The sequence below is a fragment of the Dreissena polymorpha genome, chromosome 6 (assembly GCF_020536995.1).
Source record: "Dreissena polymorpha isolate Duluth1 chromosome 6, UMN_Dpol_1.0, whole genome shotgun sequence".
Taxonomy (NCBI): Eukaryota; Metazoa; Mollusca; class Bivalvia; order Myida; family Dreissenidae; genus Dreissena; species Dreissena polymorpha.
In genome coordinates this window covers 109,914,875-109,937,242 of record NC_068360.1, presented here as the reverse complement: position 1 = coordinate 109,937,242, position 22,368 = coordinate 109,914,875, and the positions used below count along the sequence as shown (strand labels likewise).

Sequence of the window (22,368 nt, the reverse complement as noted above, 5' to 3'; positions counted from 1 at the left end):
TAAAATAAAAATACAATAAAAGCTTTAAGTGTCATCCCTGATTAGCATGTGCATAGGCAAATCTGGGACGCCACTTAATATATGCACTAAGCAACGTTTCCCAGAGAGCAGCTCAATTTTACCTAGATACAACTTCTGACCAAGTGTGGTGAAGATCGGATGAAAACTACTTGAATTAGAGAGCGGACACCATGCTGAATGTGTAAAAGGTACTAAGTGACCCTGTGACCTAGTTTTTTACCTGGCATGGCCCATGTTCGGACTTGGCCGTAAGATCATCTAGATACAACTTCTGACCAAGTGTGGTGAAGATCGGGTGAAAACTACTTGAATAAGAGAGAGCGGACACCATGCTGAATGTGTAAAACGTACTAAGTGACCCTGTGACCTAGTTTTTTATCTGGCATGGCCCATGTTCGGACTTGGCCTTAAGATCATTTAGATACAACTTCTGACCAAGTTTGGTGAAGCTAGGATGAAAAATACTTGAATTAGAGAGCGGACACCATGCTCAATGTTTAAAACGCACTTAGTGACCCTGTGGCCTAGTTTTTAACACAGCATGACCCATATTCGAACTTGACCTAGACATCATCTAGATACAACATCTGACCAAGTTTGGTGAAGATAAAAACAACTTGAATCAGAGAGCGGACACTGAATACAGACCGACCGGCCGACAAGCTCACTCCTATATACCCCCCCTAAACTTCGTTTGTGGGGGTATAATAATTCATAGTCATAAAGAAATTACACATTCTCTGCATTAATTATTGATAGGTGAGAACAAAATTGTGCTAAATGTATCCTTTGAATTTATACCATTTTTTAAAACTGAAACTTAAATATGGTGAATAAGGAAAGCAGGAAATCAATCGAACAAATGCTTTAGTATTTGTAATGTTTTAAATGTTACACCAGCTAATGAGGTACGACGCTTAACGCTTGTATGGTATTTTCTGTTTTAAGGAAATCTCATGTTAACAAACATCCAATATAAGCAGAAAGTGTCGTCCCTGATTAGCCTCGGCAGACTGCACAGGCTAATCTTGTGTCGTCCCTGATTAGCCTCGGCAGACTGCACAGGCTAATCTTGGACACATGCATTATGCCCCATTTTCACAGAATGTGACACAGTTAAAGAATTTCCTTCTTAATGAGTACTGATCATGATAAAACATTGTGGTTATATTGCTGAACATTCTTATGACATTCACAACATCCTGATTTTGCCTAAATGTTTTTCGTGAACACTTCCAGAGACTATTGACAACAGGCTTTACACAAAGAATTACACTCCCCTACAAATATACATGTAACAGTAATAAATCAGAATTGACCAGTAACTGTCATGCGTTTTATTGACCAGAAAGTAAGCACATAGGCCAGGACATAATAACACGTGAAATTTATTGTAATAGTATTATTGCATTTTCAATTTTGTACAACGTAATTAATTCATATTAGATTGTATCATTTTCAGGTCACAATTTATCATACACATACAAACAGGTTCATACATTTGAGCCTATGTAAAAACAAGATATAATGCATGTGTTTAAAGCGTACTCCCAGATTAGCCTGTCCAGTCAGCACAGGCTAATTAAGGACAAAAACTTTTCGCTTTTATGGAATTTTTTACTTTAAAGGAAGAACCCTCTTCACAACAAATCAGTTTTTTGGGCGGGAAGTGTCTTCCCTGATCAGCCTGTGCAGACTGCAAAGGGCGGGATGTGTCTGTGCAGACTGCAAAGGGCGGGATGTGTCTGTGCAGACTGCAAAGGGCGGGATGTGTCTGTGCAGACTGCAAAGGGCGGGATGTGTCTGTGCAGACTGCAAAGGGCGGGATGTGTCTGTGCAGACTGCAAAGGGCGGGATGTGTCTGTGCAGACTGCAAAGGGCGGGATGTGTCTGTGCAGACTGCAAAGGGCGGGATGTGTCTGTGCAGACTGCAAAGGGCGGGATGTGTCTGTGCAGACTGCAAAGGCTGATCTAGGAAGACACTTCACACACATGCAACCTTCAGTTTAAATTCCAAGAGCATTTTCAATCAGCAGTATCTTTACTTACGGAAAAAAATCCACATCCTCATAAACATCATTATTAACAGTAAATGTACAATAATATTCAAGCTCACATTACTTAAATATAAAGGCATGCTTTGAACACTTGTATACATCATAACTACCAGTATAGTATAACATAACGTGACAGAAATTACAATATTACCAATATGTAAATAATAACATATCCTCTGCTCACAACAACCTTTTAAATAAATAATTTTTAAATAAAAGGAATGTCTATTATGAAATCTCTAACAAACTGAAACATTAAAGAAGCTAAGAAGACAATTTCAAAAACCCTCATAAGTAATCTATGATTCAAAATAAATTGATGAATTTATTTGAGCATGCTTACAAAGTTACAAGTCAACTTGTGAGAGCTAATTGAAACAGTCACCTGGTTTAAGGAATGCCTAAAATAAACAAAGTAAATTCACAAACAAATTCTTAAACTTTTAAACTGCAATTGTCGAATGGTATAATACAAGTCAATATGCCACTGACGTTAACAGCTCTAACTACACAATTCTTCATTTAGAACAATTCATTGACATAAGCAACCTTTGTAGTCAGTATATTAAACCCACTGAACATATTTGTCTTGGTCCTAAATCTCATTTGCATTCTTAAGTCTAAGAACAATGGCTTGATCTTGGTATGCTTATTATAAAGCATAAAGCATTACAATATATAAGCCATATTTATATTTTACCAAAATATATATAAAAAATTAATATATTTATATATAAGTCTGCTGCCACGTAGATGTAATAATTCATATAAATGATGAATATAAAATGCATTCACTAGATAGTAATTTTTAATCCATCATTCAACAGTTGTTATCAAGATCTCCAAATCTTTAGAAAAAAACATTGTATCCATGATACAAACAACCCTGTACCATTTGAATCCTTTCCCACTTAGAAGCAAAGTGAAAATGACTATATGCCAACAGCATAAAACAAGAACAGCCTGCGAGTAACTTGCAGTCTGTTCAGGTTGTATGCTGTTTGCAACTAATCAGTATCTATTATCTAAGGTTTGGAAATGAAGCTTTTACAACTTGAATCAAGTAAGAAAGGTCTTTAATTAAATGTAACTTTCTATAAATGCTTCAAAATACGTATCTAAGTGGTAAAGGGTTAAGTTCCAAATGTAATTTCATGCATATTATCATAGTCCTGTGAGTACCACCATAAAAGAGGGTTTTACTAAACTCTAGCACATCACAAGTATGTCTCCTGCAAAGCAACAGTTCTGTAGGTTTTTTTTCTAAACAAGAGATGACTGAATACATTCCGTGACCAATGGAAACCCTCTTAACCCAACGTGTTAGGGACCACGATAAAAGTCTTGTTTAGAGGCCCGGAATTACGGTTTTGAGGGGAAGTATTTTGCAAATTGTCTCATGAGTCCCTGTATTTCTAACTATTGAAATGCAATTGCATAACAGAGGGGGGAATCAGGTTACGATCAAAAGAAAGTCAAGACAGCAACAGCCGTTCCAAGACGGGTATGTTTCGCTGCCTTTACACCCTTATTACTTTTGCTGAATTTTTAAATGCAGCTCACTTTCCAGCCATATCAGTAAGAAAGTGATTTGTGTTATATTCATATCAATATTCGCTTTATATCAGGACTGTACTTGCTACACATTTCCTTAGCAGTAGCTTTAAATTTGTGATCCTGCTATGAAATTTCGTAGCCAGTAAAGTCAAGATATAGAGCAAATATTAATACAAAATAAACGCTTAATAACTTTCATGCTGATATGGCTGGCAAGTAAGCGGCATTTTAAAAGTTAATAACAGTAATTAAGGGTACAAAACGGCGAAAAACACCTGTCTCTGCATAGTGGTTGCCATCTTGACTATCATGTGATATCTGCCTCTGAATAATGACATAATGATCACGTAATGACATGCTATTGATACAATGTGATTATTTTTCAAGTGTGTTTACTAATTTTACGACACTTAAATCCATAGTACAAACCCTTTCGACACTATGATGATGGTGTAAAACAATTTTACCAGAACTGTTTTGATTGGTTATAGTACTGTGTTTGGAATGCATTGGATTCCGATACTGGGGAGATTTTTAGAATAAAAATATACAGTGAATAGCATATGGGACTAGAACAATTGTCCGGTTTGAAGTGGATTCAATTAAAAGGGTTTCCACAGTAGCTTTTTTCCTTCAACATCTCTGCACTAAAGAAAAAAAACATAATTGTCTCTATTTAAGTTTCTTGTCACGATCAAAGAAAAAACACATCAAATACTAACCACTCCCATAAGGCACAATCATATTTTTGTCCAACCACAAATTAAGTACAATTTTTATCTATTTTCATATAGTGTAGGCATGATATAAATGTATTATCAAGTTTAAATATATATATATATATATATATATATATATATATATATATATATTCTAAACAGGACGCACATTTCAATTGCACTTTAAAAGTTTCCTCCATTTCAAAATATGACACAAACGCTCTGAACAGACAATGAACATTGCGTGTGTTTTTTCCTGCCACAAATCTGCACTAAGTAGATTTTTCCTGTTACAGCAATGCATTATGAAGGGTTTTCCTGTTACAACAGTGCACTTTGGAAGTTTTTCTTGTTACAACAGTGCACTACACCGTGTGTAGGTTTTTCCTGTTATAACAGTGAACTATGTAGTTTTTTCCAGTTTCAACAGTGCACTAAGTAGGTTTTTCTGTTACAACCGTGTATGATGTAGTTTTATCTGTTCCAACAGACACGTACAGTTGCATTATGCGGATTTTTCCTGTTACAACATTTCACTGTGAATAATTTTTCTGTTACAACGTTCCACTACTGAGATTTTTCCATTTCACAATTGCACTATTAAGATTTTCCTTGTTGCACTACGGAGATTTTTCCTGTTACAACATTGCACAACTGAGGTTTTTTATTGTTGCAAGAGTGAGCTATGGAGATTTTTCCTGTTACAAAGTTGCATTTTTGAGGATTTTTATTGTACAGAGCACTATGGATTTTTTCCTGTTAAAACGTTGCACTATTGAGGATTTTTATTGTTCCAATAGAGCACTATGGATTTTTTTCCTGTTAAAACATTTTACTATTGAGTTTTTTCCTCAGTGCAATATATATTTTTCCTGTTATTATAGTGCATTTTGGAGGTTTTTTCTGTTACAATGGTGTCATATGTAGGTTTAAGCTGTTCACAGACAAATATTCATAAACAAGCAAATTCAATAAGTTGATATCCCCATCCAAATAAATTCAGTTTATGCATGGGTGAACTTTCCAAGCTTGCAACGCAAAACTCGACTACACATAGAATTATTCATCAATCAACTGAATGTTGAATCAAACCTGCGAAAGCAGTTCTAAAATAAAAAGATATGTTAAACGAAAACAATACAGAGCAATAATTCTTATTTAAGAAAGTATAAGGTTATGGTTCTTGTGCATGGCACTTCTATTCATTGACACCTTTACACCTATTAAGTTTCATATTAAAATCTTTTATGGTATCTGAGATATAGCCCTGAAAAATAACATCATAAAAAAACAACCATTTTTTGCTGTTACAACAGTGCATTATAGAGGTTTCTTGCTGTCTCGTATGTGTTCTAGGGCCTGCATGAGTTTGTGTGCAACCTTGTAGCGTCCCTGGGGGTAGTGTGGCCTCACACACTCGTTCAGCAGGATCTCCAGGTCCCAGTCATGCTGAAACATAAAAGATACGCTATATACGTTGTGTTCTAGGAAAACGGTGCTTAAATAATGTATGTGTTTCATCCCATCCCATTAGCACAGGCTAATCAGGCACAACTCTTTCCAGTTGTATAGGTTTAAAGAATTTCTCTTCTAAATGAAAGTCAAGTCTAGGAGGAAAGTGTAGTGACGACACGCTAGGCGCATGCATTAGTGCAATGACGCTTTACCCACATGCATTAGTGTAATGACACTTTACACACATGCATAAGTGTAATGACACTTTACCCACATGCATTAGTGTAATGACACTTTACCCACATGCATTAGTGTAATGACACTTTACCCACATGCATTAGTGTAATGACACTTTACCCACATGCATTAGTGTAATGACACTTTACCCACATGCGTTAAGCCCAGTTTTGCTAGAACTCTTTTCATGTTAAGGATGTGAATGGAGGGTTATGAGCTTAATTGCTATATCTGATTAACAAAAAACAATTATATACGACTTGGGATAAATCTATTTAACCCTTGGTATACACAATGCTATCCTATTTTATCTACCTTTGATAGTTTCATTCAAATAATAATGGCTGATATGGTTTGTGAGTTTGAAAGAATGTTTAAGTGATCATTTTTGTTTATACCTGCTGAAAAGTGTTTCTTGTTCCCAAGTTAACTCAGTCCAGGCCCCTTATTCACAACCCATTCTTAGAATTAACCCTTTACCACTAAGATACGTACTTGTATGCATTTGTAGTCCCTCAGAAAGTTAAATTTTATTAAAGTCTTACTAAATCCAAGTATTAAAGGTTTCATTTCCAACCCTTAGATACTGATTAGCAGCAAACAGCATAACACCTGAACAGACTGCGAGTTACTAGTTACTATCTAAGGGTTGGAAATAAAGCCTTTAAAATTTGAATCTAGTAAGAAAGGTCATTAATTAAATTTAATTCTCTAAGGGACTACAAAGGCATGAAAATACCAAACCCAATATCAAGAGCATTCTACATTATTAAGCTCAACTCAGAAGATAAGATTAGAGTTTCCACTAAGTTCAGTATTTAGTAGGTCAGTCAGCACATAAACAATTCAACACTCAGTTATAAAATGCAACACTCAATTACAAGAATATTCACATATTCTTTCTCAAACTCAGGGTTTAGTAAGACTCAAAACTAAACAAACCTCTGTGAACTCAAAATTGAGTATGATGGTTCACCTCATTTTAAAACTTGAAAAAACGCTTGAAGTTGAGTAAGAGTATTGACTTGAGAAGGTTTATGATACTAGGCAAATAATCCATATTTTTAATAGAACATTTTGATAACCCACCTTAATTTTATCAGGAATGTCATGTAAAAGGTGCGCCGAGCCCCCAGTTGGTCTGTTATCAGCGTAGGAAGACAGCACGTTGCGACACACCGCAAAGTAGTTGTGGTCGGCCATATGGTGCGTACACAGCTGGTTGGTGTCAAAGGTCAGACAGTCGTTACCACGGTTTTCATCACATTGGATGTACTCAGATTCGGCCAGATCATCCCAGCTTTTTGGATTGCCTAAAGAGAGGTGCATTTGCGCAATTAGCCGTTCTGCTTTCACACTGGAAGTATTCTGATTCTGCCAGGTCTCGCCAGCTATTTAGATTGCCTAATGGAAGGTTCTTTCTCATAGAGATAAGCATAACAAGACTATTGCCAAGCAATATAAGTCACCTACAGGTGATTTTTAATCTATTTGTTGCCATAGCAACCAGAATTCTTGACGCAAGAACAAAATGAAATGACATACATAATCTCCATATTGCAATCTATCCATGTATAAACTTGATTCAAGTTTCATGAAAAAATATGAAGAACTTTTAAAGTTATCGCAGGATCCATTATTTTCAGCAATATTTCTAGTCTATTTGTTAATATTTCTAGTCTATTTGTTGCCATAGCAACCAGAATTATTGACTTAGGAACAAAATTAAATGGCATGCATAATCTCCATATTGCCATCTATCCATGTATCAAGTTCCATGAATACGGTAAATATGAAGAACTTTTAAAGTCATTGCAGGATCCAGAAACGTGTGACAGACAGACAGAGCGCAAACCATAAGTCCCCTATGGTTTCACTTGTAGGGGACAAAAATGTTATGCACAAATAAGCTTCCCTCTGGGAATATGAGTTTAATGCTTGTTCAGAAAGTGTTGTCTCAGCTTAGCCTCTGAAGCTTGCACAGGCTTTTTTGCTTTTTGTGTATATTTTATTTAATGGAAGTCTCTCCTTTGTTAAAATAAAGTTTCGGCACAAAGTGTCAACGCCGATAAGCCGATACAGATTGCACAGGCCAATCTGGGACCACACTCAATGCATATGCATTTAACATCGTTTTCCAATAGTTAGGCTTAAATTGATGAAGGAAGTCGATTTACAACAGATATTGATTTTGATTTTGTTTATGTAAGCTAAATGGCATTAAAATTAAGGGATTAAGCATATTGCGACACTCTGGAGTCTGTGTCTAGGGTAAAACTGGAACTTGAATGTCAAAAGAGACCTTAGGGTTGCTTTCAGAGTGAGGATTGCAGTCCGTACCAACTGATTACAGCCACTGCATCCACTACTCCATGGCAACCTCTTTGCAACCTCTGTTTTCCAATTAAATAAATTACAGTGAACTGAAGCTGATAGTGGACTGTCAACTCAAACTTGTATATCAAATTGTGTCTTTAACTGTCAATTAAATATTTCAGATAAAACTATAAAGTATATAAATTAATATTGTCAATTCCATAGGACTACAATTACATACTGATTTTTGTCGCCTGTTTATCAACCACAACAATATTCTCAGCATCAATGTACGTAAGTTTTCCTGCTTCATCCACAGCAAAGTTGTTGTACACGAGGTCGGTCCAGTAGAGATTCCAGTCGGGGTCTGACGTCAACCGGTCTGCCATCTTCATCATCTGATAAGCCAGGTCTGCCTGAACAGATGTGATACAGACTTTGTGTAAAAATATCATATACCTGTTGCAAATTTTACACAAACCTGTAACATTTTTATAGACTTCATAACAACTAGTGATGATATTGAGATATAAAATTGAGTCTCACTATGAAAAAACTGAACTTAATCTATTTGGATAAAGTGTCGTCGCAGATGAACTAGTGAAGTCTGCACAGTCTTATCAGAGACTACCCTTTCTGCTTTTATGGAATTTTTCCTTTAAAGATAGTCCCTTCTAAATGAAAAGTTTAGTCTAGTTACCCGAGTTACTCAATCCACTCAGGACAATCCTATCAACAGTGATAAAAAAGGTGACAAACCTAACACCTTAAGCCCTTAAGACTTAAATATATACATATACTGCTGTGCATGAGATGAGAATATTAGTAGAGTTAAAAAACAGGATAAAAGTAAAAACATGTGAATTAAGGATGGAACACTGATGTAGACAGTGCTGATTTAAATCCAGGGATCGCATCAGCGCTGACTACATAAGATGGAAGTGTGATCCATTGTACAACTGTTCTTGGAAGGAATGAAACTTTGCGGTAATCAGCTGTACTTAGTGGTATTTGGTATGTCATGTGGTGGTGATGGCGTGTGTGTCTATTGTATAGAGTGAGATAGTGAAGGGGATGGACGTCAACATGATAATATACTATTTTATAAAACAATTTATAAATTGTCACAGGATAAAAAATTCTGGCTGGTCTTTGAACTTGGCCTCCATTTAACTCCAACTGGTGAGTTGAGAGCAGGCACCAAAAGGGCCGACAGACTGATGAGCAGACATTGCAGAAACTATATGCCTCTCTTTTCCCCCAAAATTACTAGCCTTGAAAACATGCTTTTGAAAATAAGACAGTCCTATAAATCTCACAGTATGAATGTCAATGGAAAAACTGGTCACACAAACCCTTTTCTGGAATGGAGCATTGACAAAGTCTGCGAGGGATTTCCCGTTGTATTCTTGCACTATGTATCTACCACATGCACCAAGGTACTCTGGGAATGGCCAGCCTTCTGAGGCAGGGAATGTCTATAAATAGCAACAATGTATATATAGAAACAGGGGCTGTAATTCCCTAAAGAAATGTTTAAACTTTAAGATATCATAACCACTTGCCACACTCGATGTGTAAGCGTTGGTTATTGCGGTAATAACCAACAGTTTAGAGTTCCAATGCGTAGTAATGAAACCACGAGGGTGTAGCCCGAGTGGTTTGGTAACACGCATCAGAATGACGAACCATTGGTCATTACCGCAATAACAAACGCTTAAATTTTATTATTTAGATTCTAACACCATTTCATTAATAAGTTATCCACGATTTAAAGGTTATAAATGAGAATTATATTAACGGAACGTCCTCCACTTTTCCGCGAAAACGTGATGTCACCACAACAATGAAAATCAAATGATGTTGTCTTCATTCATAAACAGTGCGTGGACAATAAAAGTGACGTCACTTTAAACATCCGTTGGTATATCGGGGTAATAACCCATGGTAAGCTCCCTTCTCATTCTAATGTGCATGCATGTGCGACTGTGGTAGAATAATAAATAATTGTTACCTGGTATTCAAATACAAGCGTATATAAAATAACAAATAATTGTTACCTGGTATTCAAATACAAGTGTATATAAAAGAACAAATAATTGCTACCCGGTATTCAAATACAAGTGTATATAAAATAACAAATAATTGTTACCCGGTATTCAAATACAAGCGTATATAAAATCACAAATAATTGTTACCCAGTATTCAAATACAAGCGTATATAAAATAACAAGTAATTGTTATCCTGTATTCAAATACAAGCGTATTTAAAATAACAAATTGGCAACTCACCTGAAGCATAAGAGGTTCAGGATTGACTCTAGCAGTGTAGAGAATCTGCAGGTAGTCATCCATTCGTGTCACTCCGGGCCGTGATCGTTCTTTGTACCGCTCCAGGACCCTATCGATGAGCTTGTGTGTGACACAGAGGAACATGAAGGTCGTGTCCTTGAGATGTCCCGGCAGCAGGCCGTTCAGGCCGATGTCCTGTGCAGTCTTTGAAACAACCATCCGCTTGGCCACATCACAACCTGGTATGTTCGATTGTGACAATATCAAATTTAAATGAGCCACACTCCGAGAAAACAAGGTATGTCTGATTGTGAAAATAAAACATTTGATATGAGTAGCTTTCTGTGAAAATGGAGCTTAAGTAATGTGATTAAAGTGTCATTCCAGATGTGCAGTTTACACAGGCTAATCATGGACGACTCTTTTTGCTAAGACAAAATTTTGTTTAAGAAGAGACTTCCTTTTAAAATAATTACCTAAAACCTGAAAGTGTAATATCTTATTAGCCTACGCAGACTGCACAGCCTAACCTAGGACAACACTTTAATGAATTAAGCCCTATTTTCCCAAGGCATGCCTCATTTAATGTAATGTTTCAATTAACCCTTTGCAGGCTGGGATATTTGTCGTCTGTTAAATTGGTGTCTGCTGAATTCTTAAAATCATCATTTTCTTCACTTTTTTTTCAAAGAATACTATCATAATAGCAAACAGTTTGGATCCTGATGAGACGCCACATTGTGTGGTGTCTCATCTGGATCCAAACTGTTTGCAAAGGCCTTCAAAATTTGGTTCCAGCACTGAAAGAGTTAACCCTTTCCCACTCAGTTTTATGCTGTTTGCTGAACATCAGTATCTATGGGTTTGAAATGACACCTTTAAAGCTTGAAACTAGTAAAAAAAAGGTCTTAAATTTAATATAACTTTCTTAGGGACTACAACTGCGTCAAAATGTGTCTCTGAGTGTTAAAGGGTGAACTTCAAAAGAAATTGCAATCACAAAAGCTCACTATATGCATGTTGTGCTCTGGTGAGCTAAAAAGTTATTTAGGGGACAACAAAGTAAAGCCTTGGTCATAGAAATTTTCTTAGGTATACATAGAGCAAGTGAGTTAAAAACCTATATAAAAAAATCTGTTTTGAGGTGATATATTCTTCTTTTAATTGAGCGCTGAAAATAACAAAGTTACTTTTCACCAATTAATATTTATTAATGGCATCCAGCAAATTAAAAATAAAATAATTTTACAACTTGCAATATGTTTTACTAAACATAAGCATGCCTGTGTCATGTTTTCCAATAGCATTTAATTGTCTAGGCTAACAAACATAATTATAGTAGCCTGTGGAATAAAAATGAACAAATATATGTGAGTCTCATTCTGTGAAAAAAGGGTTTAATGCATGTGCATACAGCGTTGTCCCAGATTAGCCTGTGCAGTCCACAGAAGCTAATCAGGAACAACACTATTGCCTCAACTGGATTTTCATAAAAAAATCTTCCTTTAAACAAAAAATACAATAAAACAGAAAAGTGTTGTCCCTGATTAGGACTGCACAGGCTAATCTGGGACGACACTTTACGAACATGCATGAAACCCCCTTTTCACAGAGGGAGGCTAACATTAAATATTTACCAGGCTCTCTAACAGAGTCCTTGCAGATTTCATCATCCACCTTCTGCAGTTCATCTACATGTGCCAGCTTCTTTAACACGACCTGATGCAGACCTTCCTTGTGGTAGGCAAAGTGTACGTTCTTCACGTTCATCACATCTAGTACGGAGTATCTCGAGACCCCTTGGAGACTGAACTGGTCATCAAACAGCGCGAAGCAAAAACTGTGGCCATAACATGCCGGGCATTTGTAGACGTCTAAAAACTCTTCTTTTGTCAGACGATTTTCTTTCAGAGTGAAGTATATGGTAACAAATAAGTAAAGGGCTAAAAGTGCAAGAATTATCACAAAACATCTGGCCTTTATTGGGATGCCTTTGAAGCGGAATCCTGAGTGTTTTATTGGAGTTGCCATGTCTGTAGATATTTCAGAGTCTGGTTCCAAACAAACTTTACGATACCTAGCAGAGAATGGCAACATTTTCAACTCGAGTTTTCATTCAGAGATCTACAAGAAAAAATGCATTGATATTCATTGATGCAAAATAAGATATGTTTTAATAATTAAATCAGGAATTGTAATAGTACACTATTTACAGTCTTATAGATCACCTAACAAATAAGTAATAATCATTCAAATAGCTTCAATTGCCCATAAGCTCTATAATTTAGTATACTAATTACACAACTTTAGTAACTTTAACACACAATTACAAATGTATGTTTCTTTCCACTAAAGAATAATTCATTTTTTAAAATTGTTATGCTTTTAATGCAGGTTAAAGTTGCTGTCCAGATGTATTTAAGTATGGTAGCACTAACTTCTTTAATTTTCAATGGTAAAAATTAGCTCAAGCCCAAACATTCTTCGTTTTACACAGGGTGGCATGTATTATTTGATTTTTTTTAATAGTCTCAAGTAATAAGATAGGAATCCGGGCTTGCTTGATTGAAGCTATTTTAAATATTAAATTTTGTGTTCGCAACAATACGGTATAAGAGTGCATGTGATACAACATGAAATGTATCATGCTCTAGGTTGTATGTTAATGTACACATACATTTTCTGAAATATTCATTAATAGGTTGCCTTCAGATGAAATTCAGATTTTCAAAGTTAGCCTTATCAATTTCCAAGCTACATTTTTAAGATGCTTTAATAAATCAGCCAATTTAATTAACATGTAATTATTATCGGGTTCATTTTCTGAAACTCACTAATGACGATGGGTAGTTAAGAATGTGAGTCAGATTTACATATATCTTTTATTACATTATGCTTAGAAAAAATCTGAAATGTAATGTGATTTAGAGAGGAATAATTCATCCAAACATGTACTAAATAACCTATTGAAGGTTGCAAGATATAATGCAAGTCCTTATGATGTTAAGTTTTGACAGAAATAAGGAATAAGTGGGAAAATGGATGCAGTTGCGGAACTTCATGTAGTAAGGTGTGGTATAAGGCCCCTTATACATTTTATAATGATGAGGTTGAGCAATTGCCTGGAGGTCCTTGATTTGATCTCCGCCAAGGTCATGATATTTTCTTGCTAAGCACTTTTAAACTGAATACAACTTATGTAACTTAAAAACTTACGCGAACATGTTTTAATAACTTTAATATATTTAGCCCTTTTCCCCATAAGAAGCAAAGTGAAAATGGCTTTTGCAACCAGCATAAAACCAGACATGTTTTATGCTGTTTGCTGATTATCAATAATTAAGGGTTGGAAATGAAGCCTTTAAAACTTGAATTTAGTAAGAAAGGTTTTCAATCGAATGTAACTTTCCAAGGGACTACAAATGAGTCAAAATACGTATCTAAGTGGTAAAAGGTTAATTAAGTAATGTATTGTTAAGAATTAATGTGAAAATACTGAGCTCAAGTCGGGGATTGATCACACGTGGTAGTGGTAGTCAGACACTTCAACCACGTCGCTAAAGAGCTAGCCCAACAGCAAGGCTGTTGGAAGTGTCCTTATTTCACTACACTTCTCCCCATTTTAATGTTTCAAGGCCCAGACACACCCGCTACAGCATGTCTTGCATCCGCATGGCCCTCCCTGAAACCATTAAACAGCTCAAACCCATTTCCGCATTCACATTTCATCTCATTCTCGTCCCCATTAATGTGAAAATACTGAGCTCAAGCCAGGGATGGAACCCACGACCTACAGAGTGGTAGTCAGACACTTTAACCACGTCGCTAAAGAGCTAGCCCAAAAGCAAGGCTGTTGGAAGTGACCTTATTTCACTAAAGAATATATATACTGTGACTGTAAAATTAAAGTTATCCACCTCATAGTTGCTATCACTCCTCCAGATAATCTCCTTGTTCGTATGGACTGCCGATCCAGACTCAGCAGTAACCATTGTTTTAGACACATCAAAACTTCAAAAGACGCTTATAAATTCTCATTCTACCCAAGATCAGTGATACAATGGAATTCACTACTTCGCCACATACATGACTCATGAGGCCTAGTCCAACTTGTTGACGCTCTCAAATATTAAGCTTCTTTTTATATTGGTAATATTTTATTTTTCAAAGAATTTAGCCCATATAAAAAGAATCTCTAAATTCTTTGCGCGTCTTATAAATGAGACTAACATGAGGCCCTAATTGTCCCTCTTATCCACCTGTAAGGCCAAAAAGAAAAATAGTTGTGTTTCCGGTCACCCGACCGACCCTATCTTTTTGGGGCTGACCCAAAAACTTATTATCCAATATTTGCCTTTTTTGTTAATTTTTCCCCGTCGAGTTCCGAGTTCGGCGTTTTTTTTCCATCTCCCTCCGGTCGAATTCGGCGATTATCAGAATTATTGTATTGTGACCTGCAAAATAACATCCCGTCGCCGCGAACGCTTTATATTATACACATTGTGCAATCGGGGGACCAGTCTGTTTTTCCCGCAAAATCGATATCCGGCGTTCCGTTTGATTGTAAACATAGCGTCGTCCATTTTGTCCTTCAATTTGAACAAATGGTTTCATCATGCCGGAACAAAGTCTTTGAATTCTTATTCAAACTCCATGACTTTAAAGAATGTATGGCACAGATACCACCCAGCACAGTCGAAGAGATCGAAACTGGAAGTTCGTGGGTTTGCTGCTGAAGAAAAGGTGAGTTTTTTTGTCTGTTGGACAGTCGAGCTTACAATGAGCCTTCCTTTGGGATTGGCCTGCTCCTGTCAACTAATTTGTAGCAACACGTAATTTAGAGATAAACAAAAACAATCATTTTATTTCTGACGAACAGCGAGGATCAATTTAAATGTAGTCAATGACCTTTATAGTATTTTCAAGTGTAAATTGGCGACAGTCGTCTTTCGTGTCTAACAACAAATATTTGATATAACTGATCCAAACTGCTATATTTAGATATTAGAACAGTGTTAAACACTTTACACTGATTTATGGAAAACATGAAAAATAAAAAAATAAAAAAATAATAATAAGTTTTTCCTACCTACCGACCCTACTTTTTTTCAGGAAGTGACCTGAAACACAACTATTTTTCTTTTTGGCCTAAACACTTACAAAGTAAATAATTTTAAACTAACACCCAACTGAGCACTTTTTGTATATTTTTCACCCCTAAACCAATAGGCACTTGCACAAAATCTTCTATATAGGAGTGCTGTTATCAGAAGAAGAAGAAGAAGAATACGCGTGATTTTACTGATTACTCCTTTTTACGGGACTGAAAGCAGACTTGGTATACTAAGATGATTTATTTTGAAGCACTGAATAACCTAATAATCAAAATGAAAATAAAACAAACTTACCTGTATTTAGGCTGTAACTAGTGTAAGTTATCAATTAAATGACTTAAACGTCACGTCAATGTTAACACGTGTCCACGGCACAGGTAACATACATAAAATGTGATTTAATGTGTCTTATGCATAGCACATCGTCTTAATTTTGTCACGTAATTATGTATCGTTCGTGGAGAAGACACAGTAACCAACAAAGTTCATTTCTGATTTCTTTGCGTTTTATTTCTGCTTATTAACACAACACAACGTTTCCAAAATGTTTGTCAAATACAAGATACATGCGAAGCCCGCAATGGGCCCATCCCGCGAAAGCCAGCAATAATGCGACTTGTATGTTCGGCCGTTTAAGTAAGACTGTCTTCATACAACGCAGATGCCAATTTATACAATAATGGACAAATAAATTGGGTGACGGCTGTCTGGATGATTGACTTTAACATGAGTTGAATTACCTGATACGGGATGGCTTTATGTGTGACTCACACATCTTGTGCATATATATACCAATAATTAAGCGAGACCACGTTTGTTTAACTGCATATATGAAAGTTCACCTGTCATTTAACATGAAAATATACACAAATTAACAGTGCGCATGTGCTTACCATAGACATAACTAATTAGTGAACCCAGCCATGGGCAATAACTTGGTGCATTTTTTTCGTCTAATTTGACGACGACATATGATGCCCATTTATGCATTTCTTCATGAAGACAGATATTATGTATTCAGTTACACCGAACAAGGAATATACATGAAATACACCAATTATGCGACATGAAATACATCAATTATGCGACACACCTCATTTTCATTAAAGAAAGATTTTATATTTTATGATTTAAAATCTTTAGAAAGATCAAATCCTGAATGACAAGTGTCTTACAACATCATGTATCAATGTTAAATGACGTTGATCGATTGTCCACGTAACACTACAGGCGTTGTTTGACTAGTGACCTCCTGTGCTGTCCATTCGAAGAAGGTATTGCCCGGGTTGAATATGTACCTGTTGCTGTCAAGTAGATGTTTTGGTTTGTTGTTTTCTGTCTATGTTGATTCATGGGTGATGTTATCTACCATTGCTGTCGTGAAGAAGCTCTATCTATCGCCAAGCTGTGTAGGCAAATCGCACGTGGTCGGTTGCACTCATCTGCGTATCAAGGTTCACATCGAGGCTGGATATGTCATCGTGGTTTCTGTTGTTTTTGTCGCTGAACCAGCCGTCATCACGTCGTTGTTTCTGTTGTTGAATCCATCGTGATATTGTCTCTGGATATGGTGTTGATGCGTACCGCGTTGCTTATCAATTGTGACGTATGTTAAAACCTTTGTGATCGCATTGTTGTTTCTGTTGTTGTTGATTGTACTTTTGTTCTTGGTTCCAGCGTCTTCATTTCTCTTGGGACATTAAGATCTTCTATTGGCCATAATGCTCACGAGGTATTAACTATAGCAGTGTTCTCCTTGATGTCTTAGGCCTCGGAAGTATCATTCCAAATGCGTTATCTACGCACGTCAAACAGTTGAACGGCTGCATCTACTCTATAGTGTTTAACGTCACAAGTATTGTGTCCAGTGTTGCGTCACTTGTTGTCCTTCGAAATCTTCTGGCGTTGGTCTTCTTTTAGCGATAGAACCAGGTATTCACTTTGAGAGTAAACGCCGTGATGTTCCATTCTAATTATGTTGTTTGTTTCTTTTATTCGTTGTGGAAGGCGTTGTCTTCAAATCTCGATATTTTTATCTGCGTCGTGGTGATACAAGTATCAGTTGTTCAAAATCATGGCAAACATTTATAAATATCCCCTTAGTTATTGTTAAATATCGTCATGACAACTTACTGTGATATCTTATTCAAAAAAATAAATTCTTTACAACGAAAAAATATTAGTCAATTCCTCGAAACATACTTCGGATAAGTACATGACAGTTTGACATCTGACAAGCCATTTACTTAATATGACTTGTGTACTGCCTTAGGCATAATCATTTTACACACGTGCAACCAGTAAATTTTTGACAGGCGCGCGCCACTTTATTGACCTAGAGTAATGGGTTATGATAGACGTACCTGTTCATATCATGGTTTCATAAACCTCATCTTTATCACTATAGTTTTGTCGTTGGGCATAGATTTATTGACATGTTTGACCTGTGCACTTGTAAAAATGCGCAAATATGACAAGGCAGACTTTTATATATATGCATTCATAATATAAGAACACGTATCGGCATACTTCAAAATTCAGGTCTTTGCTCCTAATCGAACTACTCAAATAATTCTTATGCGACATCGCATCTTCTGTCCATAGCGTAATTTGCTTCGATGGCACAGGGATAAATTCTCTTACTCATGAGGACGCTAAGGTTATCACAACCTCGGGCTCGGTATGTCCGAACGCTGATCAGTCAGCCGTGCTCATAAAATATAATTGTAACCCTTAAACAATTATATTAGAAATTTAATGCGTACATATCGTTATATTTTAACTGCGCTATACGCGTCAGATCGCATTAAATTCTTACTTAAAATTACTCAAGACCTTCAATATTACCGATATCCTACATATATTTGCAATCAACACAATGACGTATATACATATTTACGTAATATTTTTTTTAAGTGTCTGCCCTATTCATATTCGTAATTACCATTACTGTTCTTATTTCCTATTTCTTTCTTTTACAATTCTGAAACTATTTTTAAATTTTCCAATAATTTTATTTATTCGTCCTCTTTAATTTTCTTTATCATTCTAATAAACAAAACCCGCCATATTTTCTTTATTAAAATAATAAACAAAACTGTCTTAAATACTCTTATTTTTCCTCGTACATTTTAATTTAATGAAAATTTACAAACATTCCAACAATTTAAAATGTATTGGTAAGCAAAAAAAAAAACATAAGTCCGTACATAATCCTATATTCTAACAATACCAAAAATATATAAAAATTCTTTAAATACTCTCTGTGTGTACACCTTAAATTAAATGATTTCCATAACTCATAAAAATAATGTAAAACTCAAATATCTCTTTTTATTCTCGATTCACCGCTATTTATAAAAATGTACCGATAAATGCAAAATTGGCATGATTTTTATATTTGTAAAATTTGTTCGTGCATAATTTATTATCAACACTATTATTTTTAACATCTAACTACATTAAATTCTTTAAAACAATTCTTAAAAATTTCGTTGTCATGACGCCTTTTACTTTCATTTTCTACTTCATAAATTTTGAAATTCCCTCTCCAAGTTTGCCATAATTGTTTTAAACAACTGACCTGACTTATTAACACAACACAACGTTTCCAAAATGTTTGTCAAATACAAGATACATGCGAAGCCCGCAATGGGCCCATCCCGCGAAAGCCAGCAATAATGCGACTTGTATGTTCGGCCGTTAAAGTAAGACTGTCTTCATACAACGCAGATGCCAATTTATACAATAATGGACAAATAAATTGGGTGACGGCTGTCTGGATGATTGACTTTAACATGAGTTGAATTACCTGATACGGGATGGCTTTATGTGTGACTCACACATCTTGTGCATATATATACCAATAATTAAGCGAGACCACGTTTGTTTAACTGCATATATGAAAGTTCACCTGTCATTTAACATGAAAATATACACAAATTAACAGTGCGCATGTGCTTACCATAGACATAACTAATTAGTGAACCCAGCCATGGGCAATAACTTGGTGCATTTTTTTCGTCTAATTTGACGACGACATATGATGCCCATTTATGCATTTCTTCATGAAGACAGATATTATGTATTCAGTTACACCGAACAAGGAATATACATGAAATACACCAATTATGCGACATGAAATACATCAATTATGCGACAATTTAATCAAGTTTTAGCTGATGACAATACGTGCATTTGGATGTTTGCATACAGGTTCGTCTTTAATCTATCCGAAAAATTATGTCCGAATCTACATCCAATTGGAAGGGTAGGGTACAATTTTACCTGTCTGACTTGGTTAAAAACCACTTGATAACTTTGTCCGACAACAAGTGGCAATCACCACGCTCTAACACACAATCTCTGCCATCACAAGAAAATATGTTCTTAAAAAGTATTTTATTATGAAAAGTATATTAATTTTCTTTCATGTTTTGAAAAAAGTGTAATATGATAATAGGTGCTACCTAATTTACAGGCAAAAGCTTATTTGATGTTTGTTAAAGATAACACGGGAAATGTATTTCTGCACATTATCATGCAACAAAACATTCATTTTTTTACAAAACAATATGTAATTTAGCAAAGCAATAAAATATAATTTGTTTTAATCTTAAACAAGTTTATGAAGCTGTGCTTTATGTATAGTAACCCCTTGTACTGTTTTCAAACTCTTAAACATGTATTTCATTTTTTGTTTACTTTTAAAAACAATGTTAGAATTTAAAAAAAATCTCTCGCGAAACTGTGTTTTATTGAAGTTTTCCATATGCACGGATGCCATTTATGTTTTAGGGGGCGATTATTTCTAAAACGATTTTATTTAACTTAAGCATAAAAAAGAAAGGTGCCGTACTTCATTATTTTGGTCCCATGTCTAAATCATCGACATCGTAAATGTTTCCCCTGCATGTGTTAATGAAAAACTTTTTGTACTTAATTAATGTTAATAAACATATAAATGCAACAATTCTTGCGGGAGTGTTTGCATATATCTTGAAAGAAGTTCATAGACCTCATTCACTGCGCAAAATTACACAGACCAGAAATATCACCTTTGGCTTCGTACACAATACTCTTTGCATATCTTCCGCACTGTAAGAGCTTATGTCATGAAATGTGGTAAACTTATTGTATTTTTCTGAATCCTCAGGAATTAACAGTTGGTAAAAACTATCGCTTATGGCATACACAGATTGAACATTACTAGGTTGATGTTAAGGAGAAAATACTAGTAGCAAAAATTTAGATTTATGATGAAGACCCACATCATAAGCTTAACGCTAAATATATGAGTGTACCTGTAACTTTATGTGTGAGATAAAAAATAAACAACATACTTATTATTACGAATTTACTGTTATCAACAAGAATTGTTTTACCAGTAAATAATTTACCAAACCATATTTAAATAAAATATAATCAAATATTTTTCACCTGAATTTAATTACATTATTTCGTTTATTTTCATTTCATTTAATTCATTTTCATGTTTTGAAAGTAAAGATATTCAGTCATTATGGAATGTGGCATTAAACATATAGACAGCAGCTGCGTATTGCATGTGAATGAGGCAGTTTCCACATGAATATGATTATAAAATAACAAACCGATTATTAAACTGCATGTACATCCCAATTGATTAGTCAAGTTTTTGTATGTTCAAGCTCATAAACAAAATAACACATTCAGTATGTTCATTGATACCCTTATCTTCTCGCCCTTGTTTCTGTGCACTCAACACATGTAGTATTAGACACACTGTTATGAGTTTGCATATATTCGGATAAGTTCCTACCACGCGTTTGTTAGTTAAAAAACACGCTCAGTCATGGCTAAATGTCAATGAGTTGACTTCATCAAAGATGTAGAACAAAAAAAAATACTCCACTCATCGAGTACGCCTTTTATGAAGAAATAATAACAAGCAGTCATCAAATAAAATGAATACCGTATCCTACACTTTCGCTTCTTATATGGTCTTCAAAAAAATAATCAGAAACAGTTGACAAGACTAAACTTCTGCTTTTCGCTTATTTGCATTTTTTTTTCAAAGTGTCAGCATAATGTGCAAAATAATAATGGTAATACACAACATGGTCTCAGGTGTGTCAAATGAATTTTTAGGCAAGGATTATTAATTATAGGTATAAGTTCAAGTGTTCAACACACTCTTTTGTAAAAAAAATATTGCAAAGTGTGCTACTGGCACTGCATTACATGTATGCAAATTCATATTTAAGCAAACATTAACATTCATTTATATAATAAACAAGAAATCTGATACTTAAAAACAACTTAGTAGATATTGTTTAATGTACAATGTATTACTCAAAGTCATCATCACACAATGAGACAACACAATGGTCTCTAAACAGAGTGTGCTTTTTAATTGTGGCATACATTTTATGAATTAATACTAGTAATAGAAATACAAAAAAAAACGTCTAGAGCTGCCTGGGAACTATCATTTTTAATATCAACAATTCATTTGACATGCCTGATTGCAAATTGTTAATTCCAATTTTCTTTCACATTGTTTTCACACCTGATATTTGTTATGCTGTATATTCTTTTTGCTTACAGACATACAGAGCA

The 22,368-nt window shown here is 35.2% G+C and overlaps 1 protein-coding gene across 3 annotated transcripts; it reads right to left on the bottom strand.

Moving 5' to 3' along the window:
* Nucleotides 1–1,405: 1,405 nt before the first annotated feature.
* LOC127834084 (divergent protein kinase domain 2A-like) lies at nt 1,406–20,021 on the bottom strand. Of its 3 annotated transcripts, none has more exons than XM_052359680.1 (7): nt 19,733–20,021; nt 12,292–12,778; nt 10,655–10,893; nt 9,718–9,840; nt 8,604–8,778; nt 7,136–7,359; nt 1,406–5,803 (listed from the first exon to the last, which is right to left on the bottom strand). In XM_052359680.1, exons 2-7 carry the CDS (start codon nt 12,749–12,751, stop codon nt 5,675–5,677), a joined length of 1,350 nt encoding a protein of 449 aa, XP_052215640.1. In that variant the 5' UTR covers nt 12,752–12,778; nt 19,733–20,021; the 3' UTR covers nt 1,406–5,674. The 3 variants fall into 3 exon arrangements, with proteins under 3 accessions (XP_052215640.1, XP_052215641.1, XP_052215639.1); XM_052359681.1 differs by lacking the exon at nt 19,733–20,021 and adding an exon at nt 16,662–17,052; XM_052359679.1 differs by lacking the exon at nt 19,733–20,021 and adding an exon at nt 16,063–16,229.
* Between the last annotated feature and the right edge of the window lie 2,347 nt (nt 20,022–22,368).